This window comes from Pyrus communis, chromosome 4 (assembly GCF_041283825.1).
Source record: "Pyrus communis isolate YQ-2024b chromosome 4, ASM4128382v1, whole genome shotgun sequence".
Taxonomy (NCBI): Eukaryota; Viridiplantae; Streptophyta; class Magnoliopsida; order Rosales; family Rosaceae; genus Pyrus; species Pyrus communis.
Window position 1 is genome coordinate 18,088,869 of NC_142568.1, and position 22,323 is coordinate 18,111,191.

The following is a 22,323-nucleotide window of genomic DNA, read 5'->3' on the forward strand; positions in this document are numbered from 1 at the left end:
ATCACAACAATAATTGATTTATTGGAAGTTGATGTCTTTGCCTCTTTTCCTCTAGATTATGTCACTCACATTCGTCACAATTTTTTGTTCTATCAAATTGTTTATTTTTTAACACACCAACCTAAAAAACTGCAAAAAGAAAGCATATTAAGTTGATTCAATATCCATAAACTAAGACTCATACATTACAAAGCAGTATTCCAAGTTCTCTAGTCAAGCTAGGCTATATATATATATTAGTAGGGCCTCCACAAAGTTTCAACCACAGAATTTCATTAAAGCCAAATCTAACGATCAAGAGGATGTCCCTATTTTTTTGAAAAATGGGGATCCCTCTTGTTAAAGGGCCTATATATGTACACACACGCACACACATACATACATGCATACATATACTCACTTTTTTTATATAGAAAAATGTGATTTTCTATAGATTTTGAATTTTCTTTAGCGAGATGGGAAGTATAATTTATCTTTTAATATCTTCAATCCCACAAATCATTATTTTTATTTAAATTCTCATTAATGTAAGCAATTATAAATTTCAAATTTTAAGTTAAAAAATATAATAAATAATACATTAATGTTAGGACTTCAATAAAAAACTGAAAACCAATAAGATTTAAGTCAAAGACATCAATAGCTAATGATCACAACAATAATTGATTTATTGGAAGTTGATGTCTTTGCCTCTTTTCCTCTAGATTATGTCACTCACATTCGTCACAGTTTTTTGTTCTATCAAATTTTTTATTTTTTAACACACCAACCTAAAAACTGCAAAAGAAAGCATATTAAGTTGATTCAATATCCATAAACTAAGACTAATACATTACAAAGCAGTATTCCAAGTTCTCTAGTCAAGCTAACCTATATATATATGTGTGTGTGCGCGCGCGCGCGCGTGTGTGTGTGCGTGTATGTATATTAGTAGGGCCTCCACAAAGTTTCAATCACATAATTTCATTAAAACCAAATCTAACGATCAAAAGGATGTCCCTATTTTTTTTTTTTTTAAATGAGGATCCCTCTTGTTAAATGGCATTTATATTTACACACACACATAAATATATACATACATATACTCATTTTTTTATATAGAAAAACGTGCTTTTCTATAGATTTTGAATTTTCTTTCACGAGATGGGAAGTATAATTTATCTTTTAATATCTTCAATCCCGCAAATCATTATTTTTATTTAAATTCTCATTAATGTAAGCAATTATAAATTTCAAATTTTAAGTTAAAAAATATAATAACTCATAATACATTAATGTTAGGACTGCAATAAAAAACTGAAAACCAATAAGATTTAAATCAAAGACATCAATAGCTAATGATCACAACAATAATTGATTTATTGGAAGTTGATGTCTTTGCCTCTTTTTGTGACATCCCGTCCCGGGATTTTTAAAACGTACGTGTGAAATTACAATTTTACCCCTAGTGTGTTTTTCGTCAAGTTGTGGGGTTGTTTTGTGTGTTGTGGCATGTGTTGGGCCACACACACACACCTGCACACTCTTTGTCCTTCCCTTTCCCTCTGTCTCTCTCTCCTTCTGTCTTCTCCCTTTTCCCCGAGTCCTCTATCCTTCTTCTTCTTCCAAAAACGTACGGACCAACACACATACCCTCAAACTGTGGTGGATCGAGGAAACCAAGGACACATTTGAGCTCGTGAGGTCGAGGGGAACACAGCCGTAGCATTTTCAGGTGAGAAACACATAGTTTTCACGTCGATTCGACGATGTCCGTTTGGAGTACTGTTCATGCAAAATTTATACATTGAGTTTTTGAACTTTTGAAGCTTGTAGATGTGTTGGTGAGGTTCCAAGGAGCCTCGGAGTGCTTCGTTGGACAAAATTGGACGTCGGGATCGTCCTGTTCTAAGTTGGCCGGTTTTGGAGAATTTGCACAGGTATAATCTCTTAGTTTTAGCCCTTAAAACTTGTTGGGACATGTTCTACTAGTCTAGGGCTTTCATTTGGTCCAAGAATCACAAAAAACGGTCGAGAAACGAGCGAGAAAACCCTAGTTGCAGGTTTTCCCAGTTTCCGGCGCCGGCGACGTCGCCGGCGTTCGAATGAAGAAGGCGACGGAATATTCCGTCAATTCTGACGGAATATTCCTAACGCCGTTAACGGTTCCGGTTAGTTTTAACGGAATATTCCGTCAGTTTAACGGAATATTCCTGACGGCGTCTGTTAACACCGTCAGTGTGCCTGGCACGTGGCCGCGCGTGGGGGGCGCGTAGGTCCGTGCCTGTGCTGGCGCGTGGGGGCGCGTGCGGGGTCCAAAAATTATTTTAAAAATATGGTTGTGATCCTGAGGTTGTGTAGAGCACGTTGGTATATTCATTTGTCCATTTTGAGCAATGTGTGAGAAGTTATTACGAGAAACGGGTTATGTGCTTTAAAGTTAACGTTTTTATAGTTGTTTCGCATTTAGGTGACACGTACCCAGAGGACGAGCGTGCACACGCGAGACAGGGGGGCTACGACCCTTCTACATACCAGTGAGTGGGCTTTTGTTTTCCGTATATACCTATATACATATTAATTCCCAGAAATTAGTATAAATGCTTCGTTATATGCCATTTCTTTTATATAATTGGTGGTTATGCATGAGTAGTGGCGTATACGTTTAATTATATATATTCAATTATGCATATGTCATATATATTTATATGTTGGTGCTGTGGAGGCATAGGTAAGTGCCAGGTAAGCGTTAATTAACGATTGCATTAAATAGTGGTTAGAGATGCTTAGAGAGCTCATAACCTGCACCCCCGGTGTTAGTGCTCCCGCCCAGAGTAGGGCACAGTCCTTCACGTGTTGTTCACCTCCCGCACCATACGCTCAGCTTGGATCCAAGTTAGGTGCATAGGCCTGTCGTACAGACCACACTAGGTGGTTCCGACTCGTAGGTGACCGCGATTATTCGCACAGCCTTCACGTGATCGTAGCACTAGAGCGTATATACATATATGTTACACCCAGACTTGTCGTACAGACCACTTTAGGTGGTTCCGACTCGTGGGCAGGTTTAGATATTGAGTTGAGATTTGAGCTCTATATGCAGCCGTACAGGTCACGTTAGGTGACTCCGGCTGCCAGAGGATTATGTGATTGATATGACTCATACCTGAGCACTTGCATATCATTATGAGATTTGACATGGCATATATTGAGCATGATTGGCATACCCTTGAGCATATGTGGTATATCTTTACATACGTATATATGTTTATTTTCTGGGAAGTATATAGGTTTTACGGCGAGGGGTTAGATTGTATTTTGCTAAATGGTTTTCAAAGAGCTTTGTTTTTGCCCACTCACGCTTTTGTTTTGCGCCCCTCCAGGTTCTAGTTGCTTAGCCGTTGCGGTGGTTTCCCTTGAGAGCTTTTCGGCGTTCTGACAGACACTCCACATTGTAGGGTCGCCTTCGAGCGTACTACTGTTGTCGTTTTATTTGGACTGCTATAGACCTGCTCTGAATTTGTATCGCACTAACTAGCACTTATTCCAGTACTTGTATGCTAGTTTTTAATTATTCGTACTTTTGTATTACTACTTTATTAGCTTCCGCACGTGCACATGGCTACGTCGCCTTTGTATGACGGCCAGCACGCTCCGATCTCGGTCGGGGTGTGTCACTTTTCCTCTAGATTATGTCACTCACATTCGTCACAATTTTTTGTTCTATCAAATTGTTTATTTTTTAACACACCAGCCTAAAAAACTGCAAAAAGAAAGCATATTAAGTTGATTCAATATCCATAAACTAAGACTAAGACATTACAAAGCAGTATTCCAAGTTATCTAGTCAAGCTAGGCTATATATATATATATATATATATATATATATATATATATATATATATATATTAGTAGGGCCTCCACAAAGTTTCAACCACAGAATTTCATTAAAGTCAAATCTAACGATTAAGAGGATGTCCCTATTTTTTTTAAAACTAGGGATCCCTCTTGTTAAAGGGCCTATATATGTACACACACACACACATACATATACTCACTTTTTTATATAGAAAAATGTGACTTTCTATAGATTATGAATTTTCTTTTGCTAGATGGGAAGTATAATTTATCTTTTAATATCTTCAATCCCACAAATCATTATTTTTATTTAAAATCTCACTAATGTAAGCAATTATAACGTTCAAATTTTAAGTTGAAAAAATATAATAACTCATAATACATTAATGTTAGGACTTCAATAAAAAATTGAAAACCAATCAGATTTAAGTCAAAGACCATCAATAGCTAATGATCACAACAATAATTGATTTACTGGAAGTTGATGTCTTTGCCTCTTTTCCTCTAGATTATGTCACTCACTTTCGTCACAATTTTTTGTTCTATCAAATTGTTTATTTTTTAACACACCAACCTAAAAAACTGCAAAAAGAAAGCATATTAAGTTGATTTGTAATGTATTAGTCTTAGTTTATGGAATATGTAATGTATTAGTCTTAGTTTATGGAATACTTTGTAATGTATTAGTCTTAGTTTATGGAATATGTAATGTATTAGTCTTAGTTTATATATATATATTAGTAGGGCCTCTTCAAAGTTTCAGGCTAGAGGTGATGAGCATCTTGATGCTGTATAATTAAGGATTTGGATCTCATTTGGATTCAAATGGTGAGGATTCTAGAGATCCTCACGTTCTAATCGTTCATTGTACATCGTGCGGTAAAAAATTATTTAAATTATTTATTTAAAATTAAACATAAATAGTATCTGAAGAAAACTGATCGCGCGATGTACGATAAACGATTAAGATGTGAGGATAAACGACTAAGATGTGAGGATAAACGACTAAGATGTGAAGATCCCTAGGATCCCCACCATTTGAATCCGAATGGGAATCCTCATCCTATAATTAAGGTTTTTTTTTTTTTTTTTTTTTTTTTTTCTGAAAAACATCCTATAATTAAGGTTTATGTTGAAACATATAGTGATTATTCAGTTCATATTACCAGAGCCTAGAGTGTGTCAGAGTTTTCGTCCCTTCAAATTATTATTATTATTATTTATTATTATAAATTGGACGTGCATGTAACAATTAATTTGGAGGCGACTTAGGGGAGTGCAATTTACTAATAAAGTGACCAACAACCGCCTACCAAGCATGTTATTGTTTGTTATTTTGTTTTTTGTTTTTTGTTTTTTTTTTTCTCTTTTATTTCAAAGATAGGTAACATAAGCATGACAGAAAATGTTAAAATGTAGCAGCAAAGCAAAAGCATAAAAAATGTGACGAAAAGTGGTAATGTAAAAATGCACGATATATATATATATATAGATAAAGTTAGAAGAGTGTTATTCACACATCTATTTTTACTTTACACACATTCGTTAATTTTATCTATTAACACTCAGTAATGATATCAAATATGCGTAGCCAACGAGATCTTACATCATCTAGATCAAGTAGAAGATGTTGGAATATGATCATGATGATGTTAACTTTACCATGTGTAGATTATAAGCAAAGGGATTTTTTTTTATTTTTTTATAAAGATTATACTCTCAGCCGTTAGATTGATTTTAATGATATTGTGCGGCTGAGATTAAATAGGTTGTCTTCTTCATTTTTTACCCTTTTCTTTTCCGTTTCTCACTTCTCTTCCTGTAAGTTATGTGTCTTATCATGAAGACTTTTTAGTCAAAATAATCCTTGAAATTTGCATAACTCTTCACTTTAGTCCCCTGAAATTTGAAATCAGTAGAATTGGTCCATGAGTTTGCTCACCATCAATCATTTTGATTATTCCATGAAAAATCTGAATTAAATAAGGATAAAATGACAAAAATACCCTTATTTTTTTGTCAAATCATTTTGGCTTTTGTTTATTAAGTTGAGTATATTTTCGTCATTTTAATCGTTATTTAACATTATTTTTCATGGAATGACCAAAATGATTGATGATGAACAATTTCAGGGATCACTTCTATTGATTTCAAATCTTAAGGACCAAAATGAGAATTTATCCAAATCTCAAGGATCACTTTGGCTAAAAAGCCTATTATGAAAGGATAAGAAGACTATTCAGAAAAGTCCTACAATTCTCAAGGCAGGCTGGAAGGCTGGATGAAATCTAACGATCAAGAGGATGTCCCTATTTTTTTTAAAAATGGGGGGATCCCTCTTGTTAAAGGACCTGTATATGTACACACACACATACATACATACATACATATACTCACTTTTTTTATATAGAAATGATTTTCTATATATTTTGAATTTTCTTTCGCAAGATGGGAAGTATAATTTCTCTTTTAATATCTTCAATCCCACAAATCATTATTTTTATTTAAATTCTCATTAATGTAAGCAATTATAAATTTCAAATTTTAAGTTAAAAAATATAATAACTCATAATACATTAATGTTAGGACTTCAATAAAAAACTGAAAACCAATAAGATTTAAGTCAAAGACATCAATAGCTAATGATCACAACAATAATTGATTTATTGGAAGTTGATGTCTTTGCCTCTTTTCCTCTAGATTATGTCACTCACATTCGTCACAATTTTTTGTTCTATGAAATTGTTTATTTTTTAACACACCAACCTAAAAAACTGCAAAAAGAAAGCATATTAAGTTGATTCAATATCCATAAACTAAGACTAATACATTACAAAGCAGTATTCCAAGTTCTTTAGTCAAGCTAGGCTATATATATATTAGTACGGCCTTCACAAAGTTTGAACCACAAAATTTTATTAAAGCCAAATCTAACGATCAAGAAGATGTCCTTATTTTTTTGAAAAATGGGGGGATCCCTTTTGTTAAAGGGCATGTATATGTACACACACACACACATGCATACATACATACATACATATACTCACTTTTTTTATATTGAAAAACGTGATTTTCTATAGATTTTGAATTTTCTTTTGCGAGATGGGAAGTATAATTTATCTTTTAATATCTTCAATCCCACAAATCATTATTTTTATTTAAATTCTCATTAATGTAAGCAATTATAAATTTCAAATTTTAAGTTAAAAAATATAATAACTCATAATACATTAATGTTAGGACTTCAATAAAAAATTGAAAACCAATAAGATTTAAGTCAAAGACATCAATAGCTAATGATCACAGCAATAATTGATTTATTGGAAGTTGATGTCTTTGCCTCTTTTCCTCTAGATTATGTCACTCACATTCGTCACAATTTTTTGTTCTATGAAATTGTTTATTTTTTAACACACCAACCTAAAAAACTGCAAAAAGAAAGCATATTAAGTTGATTCAATATCCATAAACTAAGACTAATACATTACAAAGCAGTATTCCAAGTTCTCTAGTCAAGCTAGGCTATATATATATTAGTAGGGCTTCCACAATGTTTCAACCACAGAAAGCCAAATCTAACGGTCAAGAGGATGTTCATATTTTTTTGAAAAATGGGGATCCCTCTTGTGAAAGGGCCTACATATGTACACACACACATACATATACTCACTTTCTTTATATAGAAAAACGTGACTTTCTATAGATTTTGAGTTTTCTTTGGTTAGATGGGAAGTATAATTTATCTTTTAATATCTTCAATCCCACGAATCATTATTTTTATTTAAAATCTCACTAATGTAAGCAATTATAACTTTCAAATTTTAATTTGAAAAAAATATAATAACTCATAATACATTAATGTTAGGACTTCAATAAAAAACTGAAAACCAATAAGATTTAAGTCAAAGACATCAATAGCTAATGATCACAACAATAGTTGATTTACTGGAAGTTGATGTCTTTGCCTCTTTTCCTCTAGATTATGTCACTCACATTCGTCACAATTTTTTGTTCTATCAAATTGTTTATTTTTTAACACACCAACCTAAAAAACTGCAAAAAGAAAGCATATTAAGTTGATTTGTAATGTATTAGTCTTAGTTTATGGAATATATATATATATATATATATATGCTTTGTAATGTATTAGTCTGGTTTATGGAATATGTAATGTATTAGTCTTAGTTTATGGAATACTTTGTAATGTATTAGTCTTAGTTTATGGAATATAAATAAATATATATATATATATATTAGTAGTGTCTCTTCAAAGTTTCGAGCTTGAGGCGATGAGCATCTTGATGCTGTATGATTAAGGATTTGGATCCCATTTGGATTCAAATGGTGAGGATTTTAGAGATCCTTACATTCTAACCGTTCATTGTACATCGTGCGGTAAAAAAAAATTAAATTATTTATTTAAAATTAAATATAAATAGTATCTGACTAAAACTGACCGCACGATGTACGATGAACGACTAAGATGTGAGGATTTCTAGGATCTCCACCATTTGAATCCGAATGGAATCCTCATCCTATAATTAAGGTTTTTTTTTTTTTTTTTTTTTTTCTGAAAAACATCCTATAATTAAGTTTTCTGTTGAAACATATAGTGATTATTCAATTCATATTACCAGAGCCTAGAGTGTGTCAGAGTTTTCGTCCTTTCAAATTATTATTATTATTATAAATTGGACGTGCATGTAACAATTAATTTGGAGGCGACTTAGGGGAGTGCAATTTACTAATAAAGTGACCAACAACCGCCTAGCAAGCATGTTATTGTTTGTTATTTTGTTTTTTGTTTTTTGTTTTTTTTTTCTCTTTTATTTCAAAGATAGGTAACATAAGCATGACAGAAAATGTTAAAATGTAGCAGCAAAGCAAAAGCATAAAAAATGTGACGAAAAGTGGTAACGTAAAAATGCACGATATATATAGATATAGTTAGAAGAGTGTTATTCACACATTTATTTCTATTTTACACATATTCGTTAATTTTATCTATTAACACTCCATAATGATATCAAATATGTGTAGCCAACCAGATCTTACATCATCAAGATCAAGTAGAAGATGTTAGAATATGATCATAATGATGTTTACTTTACTATGTGTAGATTGTAAGCAAAGGGATTTTTCTTTTTTTTTAATAAAGATTATACTCTCAACCGTTAGATTGATTTTAATGATATTGTGCGGCTGAGATTAAGTAGATTGTCTTCTTCATTTTTCACCCTTTTCTTTTCCGTTTCACTTCTCTTCCTGTAGAACGACTTTCCAATCTTTCTCATCCCCAAGTCACCACATCGTAAACCACCCCGGCCTCTGATCACAGCCTAGCCAACCCCTCCCCAACCGCACCCAAAACCCCATATTCGCAGACAGCAACCCCAACCGCCCCAAAACTTGTAATTTCTAATTTTTCACGGCGCACGCCATACTTTGCAACTCGAATCAGGCATAACCAGAGGCTTCTATCCTCTTCAGATATGTGTTTCTTCCATCTCATCATTTTGGGAAATTTGATGAATAATTTATTCGAGATTTTTATTTTTCCTTTCTGGTTTTTTTGGAATGACTTCAATTATAATTTTTGGAGGAATAAAAAAAGGTTGAACCAAATCCTCCCATTTTCCAGAAAATTGGAAAAGTTAAAAGAATCACGAAAGAAGCTCTGGTTCGCTGTGCTTGCGTCCCGTTGGCGAGGAAGACAAAGGAAGAGGAATAAGACAAAAGAAACAAGTTTAAAAATAAATAAATAAAAAATTATTATTAGACATTCCAAAAATCTCATTTGATATTCTACATTTTTTATAATTAGAAAGAAAAATACACTTGTGAGGAGCGTAAAATTAGATTTTTGAAATGTCAATAACACTTTAAAAAAAAAACACTTCCCAAAAAAAAGCTGGATTAACTTACAACCGCACGATCTAATTGAAAGAGATCGGACGGCTACAAGCAAAGTTTTTTGTTAAAATGGAATCTCTCTCCTTAAAAGAGCATGTTACCATATGTGTATTAGATGGGTAGAGGCGAACCATAAGATTGGAGTATTGATATACACTTAATTAAAAGTTGTGACAAGAGGTATAACTTATTATAAGGGTTATACCCTTTTGTAAGTGATGTGTCTTATAATGAAGATTTTTTAATCAAAATAATTTTTGAAATTTGCATAACTATTCACTTTAGTTCCTGTGATTTGAAATCAGTAGATTTGGTCTATGAGTTTGTTCACCATCAATCATTTTGGTTATTCCGTGAAAAATCTCAATTAAATAAGGATAAAATGACAAAAATACCCTTATTTTTTTTGTCAATTCATTTTGGCTTATTGTTTATTAAGTTGAGTATATTTTTGTCATTTTAATCGTTATTTAACATTATTTTTCATGGAATGATCAAAATAATTGATGGTGAACAATTTCAGAGATCACTTCTATTGATTTTAAATCTTAAGGACCAAAATGAGAATTTATCCAAATATCAATGATAAAAAGACTATTCAGAGAAGTCTTACAATTCTCAAGAAAGGCTGGAAGGCTGGATGAAGTCTATAAAAGGAGGATTCATTCCTCTGGACAAATCATTCAACGTGAAACAGATTCTCTCCTCTTTGGTGTGCTATTTCTCCCTTGCACTACCTCATAGAAATCAATAGTCTAACGATCCTTTGAACACTGTGGCAATGCCGTCAGGATTGGGGACCAGACCGGCGGACACAACAGAATCTGCCGAGATGGTTCATTCAGAAAACGGAACTCGTCTGGTAAGTGAGAGCTACTCTTTTTGTATTTCTGAAAGTACTCTGCCTTTTCCTCCACCTCTTGACTTAAATTTCAAAACAGCAGGAACCCAAAGAGAGAGAACTGAAAGCAAAGTGGAAACAAGAGATTGTAGATAAACTGAAAGTAGTGATGGCAGCACCAGTGGACTCATGCATCTACAAAGTTCCAAATAAACTTCGAAAAGTGAAGGAGGATGCCTACAACCCTCGTGTCGTCTCAATTGGACCTTTCCATCGAAAAAACCCTGACCTTGTGGATGCTATTCGAGAGTTTAAATGGCGTTGCATGTTAAGCCTTCTCCAGCAAACAGAAGATGAAAATAAATCTCACCAATGCTTTGAAGACTGCTCGGACGCAATTTATGACCTAGACGATAACGTTCGCCAATGCTATGCTGAAACCATCAAGCCCGACAAGAATGAGCTTGCAAAAATAATGTTACTTGATGGTTGCTTCATATTGGAACTTTTCATCAGGTACCACGAAGCCAAAAATGAAAAAAAAGGAGACGGAGATGAAGCCAAAAATGTAATAGAAGGAGACGGATCTGATCCGATACTGAAAAGTAAGTGGATGATTGCAGCTCTTCAGCATGATCTGGCGTTACTCGAGAATCAGATCCCCTTCTCGGTTCTAGTTACTTTGTATAACATTGTCAAGCCTGAAGCCACGATCAAACACTCTGTTGCTAGCCTCGCTCTCGACTTCTTCGAGCCCATGAATGAGAAGCATATACCTGATGAGCTGGGAACGGACTTCAAGCATTTGCTTGATCTCTTGCACAAATTCTATTTCCCCAAACCCGTCCCTTCAGAACCTAGTGAAATATCAATCCCGGTCGATAATTCAAAGCTTAATGATGAACGAAGCAGATGTTGCTTTTCACTCAGTAGAAAAGTAATAAAAAAAAGTGGTGAGTTGCAAACTTCTTCAGGCCACTCTTCTCAACCTGATGATGCAGCTGGCAATGATAAGTGGGGATTCAACTACTGCGCTAAGGAACTTTTGGAGTCTGGAGTGCAGCTTCACATTCCCTCTGAGACGGACGAGAATTTGTTGAACATAAAGTTCAGCAACGGAGGCCTCAGCATTCCGACTCTGATTATCAACAAGTCAACAAGTTCGATCTTCAGGAATCTGATTGCCTACGAGCAGTACAGTCTTAGCAGTACAAACACCGTTACATCATACGCTTTCCTCATGAAGAGTCTCGTCCGTTACCCAGAGGATTTCAAGCTGCTTCAGGAGAGAAAGATCATAAAGCCTCATCTGATCGGGGAACAGGAATATTTGAACCAATTCAAGACTATTCTAGATGAAGTTGTTGCCAAGGATGACTTCTGTTTTGCTAGTGTGCGAGACCAGGTGAACCAATACTGTGAGTCGTGGTGCCATTTGAACAAGCTTCAAGTATATTTGAAGGTGCGATTTCTAAAAGAAATAAGGGACCTTCATAATACTTATTTCACTTCTACATGGAGTATCATATCGTTCCTGGCTGCCTTTGCCCTTCTCATTCTCACTTCTCTACAGACATACTATGCCATTCACGGCCCTCACAAATGATCATACTCTTTCCTTAAGCTTCTTCGTCTTTTATATGGCCATGTTACCATTTACCAACGCTGTCCTGGTTCGCCCTGGAGTCTATCTATACTATTTTTGCTTTCATGTATGCACGTTGTATGGAATTAATCTTCCTAAATTATGAATTTTCATCATTCGGGTTTATGTTTATGTTTCTTTTATTTTTTACAAGACGTTAATATATATTTTTGCTTTCATGTATGCACGTTGTGAGAACTTTTTAACATTTCATTTAAAGATGCTTTAACAAGCTAATAATTAATAACCCGTAAGACCTTTTATAGCTAGGTAGGTAGAAGAGATATTGTTCTTTAATTTTTCAAAATATTCAAAACTTACAACCTACCATTCTCCATTCACTCACATGCCATTTGAGTTGTACTCACATGCAAATAAAAAAATGAGTCAAATAAAAAATGAAATAAATCACGTACAAATCGTCCTAAATATTGAGCAACTACTTGGAGAGATTGGGGGGTCTGTGTGTGTATTGGTCAATTAATATGGAAAGAGATTCTCTCCGAATTCATTTCACCAAATTCATTAATCTGGGCTCGTGAAATTTGATCTAATGATTAAAGTTATTATAACTTTTAAAAAGAGTCTCCGTTTTTAGCCGTTGCATCAAATTTTAAGAGATCGGATTGGTGAATTTGATGAATTTGGTAAAAGAAATCCGGGAAGGATCCCTTTCCAATTAATATATATACGTACTGCATGATATATACAGATCCTTTTCATCTAAGGATTAAAAAAAAAAATTGAAATAATACACCATTCAGTTTGGAACTTTGGACTATATCTTAATAGTTGCGGGGCGGTAGTAGGTGGAATCAAACTAAGTAGGGGCACAAGTGGGATGGTCTGGATGGCAGATCCGGACTCATGGACATGAGCTTAACAAACTTCATCAGTCATAGTATACCACTAGTATACACTGTTCTAAAAATTAAAAAGGTGCGACTAGACTCGAGCCTAGGCGCATGCTTCTCCATCTAAACATGTTTAGACATTTGTTTAGGTTGCAACTTTCATTTAGACAGAAAATCAATAACTTTCTTTTTGTATTATATTAATTTTGTTAATAAATGTAAGAAACTTGTTAAATACTTGGATGAACACTCAGTATATCCTTGTTCCTCATGTTTTCAATATGTTATAATACTTTATAATCTACATGTCATTTTACTTTGCAATTTATGTATAAGAATATAATGATGTGTTTTTTAAAGTATAAATAAACATAATATATAATAAATTTACTTAAATTCGTTTAGGCATCCGTCAAACCGCTTAGACACTTGACACGAACCAATCACCTGACTAGAGCTTAATATCTTTTAGAATCGCATCATTATATGATGAGATGGATAAAATGGAAGAATAATTTATCTAGAAAGTGAAGATGCAGACATTGTCAGCTTCTAGCAACCTTCTCCTCTCCAGTAGAAAACTTTAGGCTCAACCAATAATAGGACTATTTATTTCTGCTCTAATTCACTCGACTCTCTTATTAGAATCTATGTGAAATTCTAACAACGAATCATTATCCAATTTAAATCATCATAATTAACAATAAACAACCAGTTTCATACTCACATTTGAACATAAAAAGCTTATGTAGTTAATGAAGCGGATAATAATTAATTAAAAAATAATAAAATATAGATGTTTATCGTTCATTAATGAGAGATGAATCTTATTATAAAGATGAGAAAGGTGAAGAAATATACAGAAGTATACACTTTAGGTCAACATATATGTATGTCTGCTCACAAAGCGAGAAGAGTAATTTATCAAATTCGTGGACGGTCCTATAAAGAACTCATGCCTTACCGAGCATTTTTGTGCCATTTTAAAATTGGTTTATTCTGCAGCAGCAAATGCTAATCATAATAAGGGTTTCAACGAAACAAGTTTAATCATTAGTAAAGTCAAAGTAAACAAGAGCACAACTGTGAAAAAATTAAAGCCTTGGGCTATGATAACTAATATTAGTGATTATTGTCAACTTTTCATGTTGTGTGTAATTATTTGAATTGTGGAGGGTTTCTCTTAGTCCATATGTCTAAGAAATTTTTCAATGAGCAGGAAACACAGCCCATACACTGAAAAATACATGTGATTAAGTTTTCTCGGTAGTCACTTGAGTTATAATTGACCGTATAAACATATCTAAGTCAAATAAAAAATAATCACGTACATAATATTATACTGAGTCGTCACCCTATCCATATCAACAGTGTAGTTGAAGTCTTAATCATAGAATTTGACATGAAAGACCATTGCTCCATATTGTGACAAATCAAAAACCAATACTCATAATTTTTAGTTTATTTGTAACAATCCGTTCCTAATCTTACGATTTTATTAATTTTAAAGGAATGAATTGACGAAAATGTCCCTAGAGGCAAGATTGTTGACTTTCGTTGACCGTCATTTCAGGACACGTACGAGTTACTATTTTACTGTATTCTCGAAATATTCGTTGGAACGAACGCATAAGCACAAGCAGAATTGAAATCGGATCTATGATTTAAATTTTACGAAATTACAAATGAGAAAGACGTTTTAGACCTGGTTTGGTACTGAGGTGATTTTGAAAAAAGCTGGTATAAAAAAAAGCTGGGAGCTGTTTTTGTGTTTGGTAAACATTCAGCTTCAACTTTTTTTCACAGTTTTGGGTGAAAAAAAGCCAAAAACAAGAAGCTGCAAAACCCAGCTTTGAAAAATCGGTTTTTTTTCACATCTGTTTTACATAAAAGTTTACCAAACACTATAATACTGTTTTTTTTTTCAAAAGCACTTTTACAAAAAAAATTTACCAAATACTCTGCTGCTTTATTTTACAACCGTTTATTCTCATAGCACAGCAGAATCAATTTTTTTTCAAATCACATAAATACCAAACCAGCCCTTAATTTCATGTTACGGGAATGTTTTTCTGTTTCTTCATTTGTGACTTTCAGCTGTGTGCCAAGTGGGGCCCACATCACTCATCCCCTCACTCCCGTGTCTCCTCTCACTTTCCTTCTGACTCTCTGTCGGACATCTCTCATCTTCCCCACTCTCTTATTATTTCCTTCTCTATTCCCCGTTATTCACATACTCTCCATCCCTCTCAAACTCTCTTCTATCTGGGTATAACACTGAGAGGCCGAGATGCACACCCACGCCATACACCACCTGCCATCAACCCAGGCGAGTTCGACCTCCGCAACCTCACTCCTTTGTCTTTCACTCCTCATTTTTCTCTGCAAACCCCGATTAATTGGGTGGTCCTGCAATACCATCACCACCGTTAACTGGGTTGCCCCGACGAGATCTGCGAGTTTCTCAGCCCAAAAAACTAGGACTTTAAGCTATGAACGCAACCCAGCCGTGAACCTTGCACTGTCAGTGGCCACTGCCTCTGTTCATCTTTTTTCTCCGGCGAAACTTCATTTTTCTGACCAAGGTAGGCCTCGGGAACTCTCTTTCTTATACCCCTTAGTTGTCCTGCAACGATCACTAGGTTATAGGTATGTTTTAATGATGTTTTGGTGCAGAAATCATGAAGGAGAGCTTTCCTCCATTTTCTGGAAAAGTGATCCCGTGGCCATTAGGCCACTTTCAGGCGATTTTTCTGGTCATCTCCGGCCACGATTTGGTCCCGTATAGGTATAATTTGATTTCTCACATTTCCAGCTTCAAATCCGTACGTAAGTTGTTGATTTTGATTGCTAATCGAGCTCGAACGAAACTCGGGAAGCTTCCCGGCCGAACCAGCCGGTTTCGGCTTTCTTCTTTGTATAAACCGGTGACCAGATTTCCAAAAAAAAAAAAAAAAAAAGAAAGAAAAAAAAAAGGGCCTTAAGCCCAGATCCGGCCCAAAACCTGATCCAAACCTTTGGGCCATTATTCCAGCCGGCCCAGTTCTGAAATTGGCTCAAAATAATTTTGGGAATATTCTTTGTGTTGACTTTTTATGAATTTTCTCGAAAACTCTCCTAAACTAGTTTTGACTTCCTGTATCCGTTTTTGGCAGCCGTTTAGTAAAATTCTAAAATTTTAACACAGTTGACCACCTTGGCGTCTCGACTTTTTAAGGTTGATCGTTGACTTTCGTTGACTTTTTAGGAAAATTACCCATGACCCTTGTTAGTGTATTTCAACGCGCTGATTCTGAATCTACAGTTCATTTATGCAAATTCAAACATTTTAATTGAGTTTTACAAATGGATCCCAATATTATGCTTAGGTGCGATTACTATTGGAGACTCTAGATATTCTAGTTCGAACGGCTACGACTTCGCAAGTATATGTGAGTGGGTCTTTTCTTTTATATAACATATATATACTTGTTAGTTACCATTTATTCATTTAGTAAGAATTTTCTACAATACGCCTAGATTAGGATTACGTTTATAAGATTTAGCACATTGTTAGAAATTATGAAGTTATGTTACGTTCTACAAGATGCATAAGCATGCGTATTATTATTAATGCCATAATTATATTTACGGCTATGAATAATATTATATTGATTAGAATTATCGAATAACTATGGCATGGCTATATTTATGTTATATGCTCATTGTTTGCTGGACCGGTGTTAATACTCGCCTGAGCTAGTGTCAGTTTTTCACGTGTATGTGCGCATCACACCGTACGCTTACTTTGGATCTATTGTAGGTGTCAGTCCTGTCCTAGATTGCTATAGGCAATTAGGACTCGTATGTGTTGCGCATAATGTCAGTTTTCACGTGATTGTAGTACTAGAACGTATATCATTGTTACACCCAGTCCTATTCATATCAGAATATCTCTGCATGAACTTGTGTGTCAGCATGTGTTGAGCACTTGATATGATATATTATTATGTGATTATGGACATCATGTGTTTACTTATGAAATATTGTGTCGTATTAAATTCTTGAGATTTTGCAAGTTACAATAAGTATTTTCTTACTATACGTAGTATGTATATTTTGGAAACTATACTTGTTTTACAACGAGAGGTTATTATGCTTTTTGAAAAGGTTTCTACCACGCTTTGTTTTTAGATCCACTCATCCTTATTTTTCGCCCCTCTAGGTTTTAGTAATGAGCTTTCATGTCGACGAGGATTTTTGGCAAATCTTGTTATTGGAGATTACTTTCAATTATATAATTCTCATCCTACTTTACTATATTTTACTTATGTTCTAACATCACGTGTGAAATAGGTTCATTCCCGATCACCAGCGCACTCTTATATTTAGGCACTTTTAGGTTTTAAATTTATTCACATTTTCCACATCACTACACTTTATGGCTTCGTGACCCTTCGAGTGCTGGCCAGCACAGTTCAATTCAGAGTCTTAATGGACATTCCAGGTCAGAGTGTCATTATGAACTAAAGATCCAATTAAACTAAAGTTCAAAGACGTACCATTGCTTTAATTATCTCATATTCATGATTTTTCTCTGATGTCTGTCTACTTTATCGCTCGTAATTCATAATAGTCATTCATTCTAACAGGCACAACACTAATGGCTTATTTACGTAACCATAATCAGAATAGAAGAAAATGAATTGAGAATGAATTGGAATAAGGAAGAATCAGAATCAAGTTCATGTTGAAGCTATTTACTTCAAAGTTATGGAATTGGAATGGGAAATTTTGAAAGATAACCAATTTTAGAAGCATGAATTGAATTTTAGCCAAACTTCTTATAATTCTAACAAAAAATCCACATAAAAAGTCTTAATTACCCATTGTAAAACTAATCCTCCCTCCTTATCTTCTTTTCCCTTCTCCTTTAGTCGCGCAACAAGTGTTTGTCCTAGGCCGGCAGAGTCCTTTATTCATCCTTTATAGCACTTCCAGCGTTGGCTGGTGCTCGGGGGAAGATGGACCAAATAAGGCTCCATAGCCTGGCAGAAGCACTCCAGTGTTGGGAGCCTGAGGGGCTGGCCAGGCCCGAGCAAGAGGCCGGTGAGGAATCGCCAGCCCGCGAGCTCGAGGTAGACTTGACGCAGGGCTGACGTCAGCATGGCGTCAGTCACAATTTAAATTTTTTTTCTGTCAGGCGCGTGCCTCATCCACGGGTGGGGGCGCGTCAGCAGACAAGTTTCAAACCCCAGGGGCCCGGGGAGCAGTCGGCCTCAATTACCGTTGGGAAGCCACGTGGCTTCCCACGGTGCGTTTGATCTTAACGGTTCTTTAAAATGGGCCGTCCGATATGCAACGGTAATAAAAAAAAAATTCTGATTGAATATCAACCGTTCGATCTGAGATCGACGGTTGATATTAATCTGCTTTATAAAAAAATAAAAGAAAAAATAGTTTTAAAATTAAGAAAAGTTTCTGTTATGACACGTGGCACAATCTGGAGTGTTAGAATTCAATTTTTTTTTATATCTAACGGAGATTAATTAGTTGAATACAAATTTTTTTTTAAAAAGTTGTTTTTACTTTTCTATAAATATCTTCTCATTATGATTTACTTAACATCACAATTTCATATTTTCTCAACTACTTTCAATCACATTTCTTTCTTTCTCTCAAAGTTTCAATCCATTTTTTTTCAAAAAAATGACTACTGATGCAGGTACGAATTGGTCGCTTCTTGAAGATGTGTTGTGTACTAGCTGGGTTGAAGTTATTCATATTTCAATCCATTTTTTTTTTCAACAAAATGACTACTGATGCAGGTACGAATTGGTCGCTTCTTGAAGATGTGTTGTGTACTAGCTGGGTTGAAGTTATTCATAGTTCGCTTGGGGATAATGAGATGCAGTTGCTAGAAATGTGGAGTCTTATTCATATCAATTATCTTGAGAAAATTGGTGGGAAAAGAACCAAATAATCAATGTCCAGTCATTGGAAATTACTTAGCCAATTGTTTAGTACATGAAGAGACGCCTTGACACAAGCAAGTATTAATATTCGAAGTGGGGAAAATTACTCGGATCAAGTAACAATATATTATTTATTTGTTTGTACTATACCCAGATTTACATTATAATTATTTGTTTGTATTATTTATTTGTTACCTACTTACATTATAATTATTTGTTTGTATTATTTATTTGTTACCTATTTTCATTATAATTATTTCTTCTCCTTCAGTGTGTAAGAACTTCAAACACAAGCTTGGTACGGTGCCAAAACCAAAAGCAAAAATAAATCATTCAACCGGTGAGAATGTTGAAATATTGTCAAAGATTGTCATAAATTTAGAGTTGTACCTGTCGGTCTAGAAGTTTTCATGAACAACACATTTCTATACTCTACACCCGATCATGGCTCGCATGTTCATGAAGATGATGCAGAAGAAATGCCCGAAACGCCATTCCCTAAATAAGTGTCGGGTTCGACCCGTTATCCAATTAGACCTCAAGGTAAGAAGGCTTCAAAGAGAAAAGGGAGTGCTTCCAAGAATGATTATGCAAAGTACATGGAAGAACTTGCTTGTCAAGGTGAATTGACTTTGGCGCGGGAAATGGCGAAATATGAGGTTGATAAGGCTATATATGAGGCAAAAGCTGCAGCTATTGAGAGAATTTCAAGCTAATGAGAGAGAAAGAGAGCTACTTAGGCAAGAAAGGGAACATGTTAAAGAAGAAAGAATGGCTCAACGAGATCGTGAAATTATGAACACGTCATTAGAAAGGAACTCTCCAAAATCTAAATTTTTTTGGAAGTCAGAGAAAGCCGACGTGGTGCGAAGGAGGCGTGCAAGAGAAGCGAAAGCAAGACAAGATGGTCCTAGCACGATAAGAGAAGATCATCTTAGCACCACAAATTGGTTAAGTGATTATGAATAGAGTAGTTTTTGTAATCAGAGCTCATAATTTTCCAATCACTTTAGATTGTAATTATTATTTATTGAAAATAGTACTTTATGTTGTTTCCAATTTATTGAATTTAATATTTTTTTTTAAAGTGAGTAAATTTATTGAATTTGGTAAGTTATTTATACTAAGAGAATATTTATTCAAATGACAAAAACATACCAAATAAAATTATATAAGCATACCGAATAATAAAAAACTCATTAAAGCTGAATTAAAAAAAAACACACCAACTAAAATTAAATAAACACATCAAATAAAAACAAATACACTAAATGAACTTAATCATCTTCAGCTTGTTTCAATGTCCACTGGTGCTCTATCAAGTCATTTTGTCAGGCATTGTACATATATGACCTTTGAAGTGTAGTATATCGTGGAATGACCAATTCATTGTAACGTCTATCCCTTTCTAATGGCTCATGTTGCACGGGTTCTTCAGTGGCGTCATGAGCACAATATATACGTGTTCTTGAATTGTTCATCGTGTCTGACTCATATTTATCAACGACATCATAATCGTACTTATCTTCCACAATCATGTTGTGAAGAATGATGCACATCATCATGATGGATCGAAGTGACTCTACATTAAACAATCTGGCAGCATCCCTGACAATCGCCTAGCGAGCTTGAAAGATACCAAAACAAACGTCCATATCCTTCTTGCACCCTTCTTGATAGCTTACAAAGCGTTTTTCCTTTACACTTCGCAGACGTGGCACTGTTTTGACAAATGTTGACCACCTTGGGTAAATGCCGTCTGCTAAGTAGTATGGTCCGTTATACATATGTCCGTTGATGCAGTACGTGACTTTTGGTGTTTTTCCTTGCAGGACATCATTGAACACTGGGGATTGGGCAAGGATGTTGAGGTCATTTTGAGTTCCCGAAACCCCGAAAAAGGCGTGCCAAATCCATGTATCAAAAAATGTCACCGCCTCGAAAATGATACTTTTTGCTCATTTTCTGTCCCCATAAGCGTCTTGCCATGCACTTGGACAATTTTTCCACGTCTAGTGCATACAATCAATGCTTCCAATCATCCCAAGAAAACCACGCATCTCAGCCTTCTTCATAAGACTTTGCAAGTCCATGTTTGTAGGTTTCCCGAGGTACTATAGATTCAATTCCTCTACAAAACCTCATCAGGGACTCAAGAATGGTTGATTTCCTCATCCTCATTATCTCATCCACTTGGTTTACAGATACTCCATATGCAAACATCCACAAGGCAGTAGTAATTTTTTGCTGAGGAAGAAGACCCATAGAACCAAAAGCGTCATTCTTTTGCACAAAGTAAGAATCATGGTTGCAAACAGCAATCATGGTTTCGTTGAACAAATATCGTTCCATTCTAAAACGACGTCTAAAGTACGTATCAGGGAATGCACTATCACGGACAAAATAATCGTCCAAGAGTTCGGTACCTCGTTGTTGCTTGCTTCTATCAAGGTTTCTGGAACGGCTGGGCTTACAGATCTGAGTCACAGCTTGGATGACTCGACAAGAATGTGAGGCTCTACCCATTCTTGCTTCGTTATCTCTCTTTCTACGTTCCTCATCTTCTTCCCTCTCATTTTTTGCCACCTGGAGATTGAACATTCATTCTGATTGGTTAAACAATTCTTCCTCTTCCTAATCGAGTTCCCACATCATCTTTGAGGAAGACGAAGACATTGTAAGAAAGAAGCAAAAACTATGAAGAATGATAGAGATTTTCGTGATGAATGAAGCAGAAACTATGAATAATGATAGAGATCTTGAGAAAATTGGTGTGAGATTTGTAAGGATGGATGGTGGATTATATGGAGGGTTCAAAAATGATTAGGTTATAGATAATGTCACGTGGCATGCCGTTATTCATTAAAAATTTGATGGAAATCTATCCTCAAAGATTGTAAACAGATTATGACACGTAGCGCGACGTGATTGGTTAATAATCTTATCTGAAATCCATCACCAATAATTGTATTTTCAGATAATGACACGTGGCATACAGTCATTCGTTAAAAATCTGATGGAAATCTATCCTCAAAGATTGTAAACAGATTATGCCACGTGGCGCGACGCGATTGGTTAATAATCTTATCAGAAATTCATCACCAATAATTGTATTTTCGGATAATGACACGTGGCGCAACGAGTACAATTAAAAATCTTATCGGAAATTCATTCCCAATAATTGTCTTTTCGGATTTTATGATAAGTGGCGCAATGAGAACGATTAAAAATCTTATTCGAAATTACAAATAAAATTATTTTGTATTATTTAATAATACT

At 34.9% G+C, this 22,323-nt stretch overlaps 1 protein-coding gene and 2 long non-coding RNA genes across 4 annotated transcripts; all 3 read left to right on the forward strand.

Annotated features, from left to right (window-relative positions):
* Positions 1–1,813: 1,813 nt before the first annotated feature.
* LOC148697570 (uncharacterized) lies at positions 1,814–3,438 on the forward strand. The gene is made up of 3 exons (XR_015961282.1): positions 1,814–1,919; positions 2,435–2,516; positions 3,363–3,438. It is a non-coding gene; the product is annotated as an uncharacterized LOC148697570 (long non-coding RNA).
* A 6,993-nt stretch (positions 3,439–10,431) lies between these two features.
* On the forward strand, positions 10,432–12,366 carry LOC137722076 (UPF0481 protein At3g47200-like). Its single transcript, XM_068461062.2, has 2 exons — positions 10,432–10,612; positions 10,695–12,366. Exons 1-2 carry the CDS (start codon positions 10,532–10,534, stop codon positions 12,195–12,197), a joined length of 1,584 nt encoding a protein of 527 aa, XP_068317163.1. The 5' UTR covers positions 10,432–10,531; the 3' UTR covers positions 12,198–12,366.
* Positions 12,367–15,301: 2,935 nt separating this feature from the next.
* On the forward strand, positions 15,302–19,314 carry LOC148697571 (uncharacterized). Of its 2 annotated transcripts, XR_015961732.1 has the most exons (4): positions 15,302–15,675; positions 15,767–15,878; positions 16,459–16,521; positions 18,898–19,314. It is a non-coding gene; the product is annotated as an uncharacterized LOC148697571 (long non-coding RNA). The 2 variants fall into 2 exon arrangements; XR_015961731.1 differs by having other exon boundaries at positions 15,767–16,521.
* Positions 19,315–22,323: the final 3,009 nt, after the last annotated feature.

Excerpts from the sequence above, each read along its gene's own strand:
- LOC137722076 (XM_068461062.2), top strand. The coding sequence starts at position 10,532 with ATGCCGTCAGGATTGGGGACCAGACCGGCGGACACAACAGAATCTGCC. Across the intron at positions 10,613-10,694 it reads CAGAAAACGGAACTCGTCTG|GAACCCAAAGAGAGAGAACT; the intron begins GTAAGTGAGAGC and ends TCAAAACAGCAG.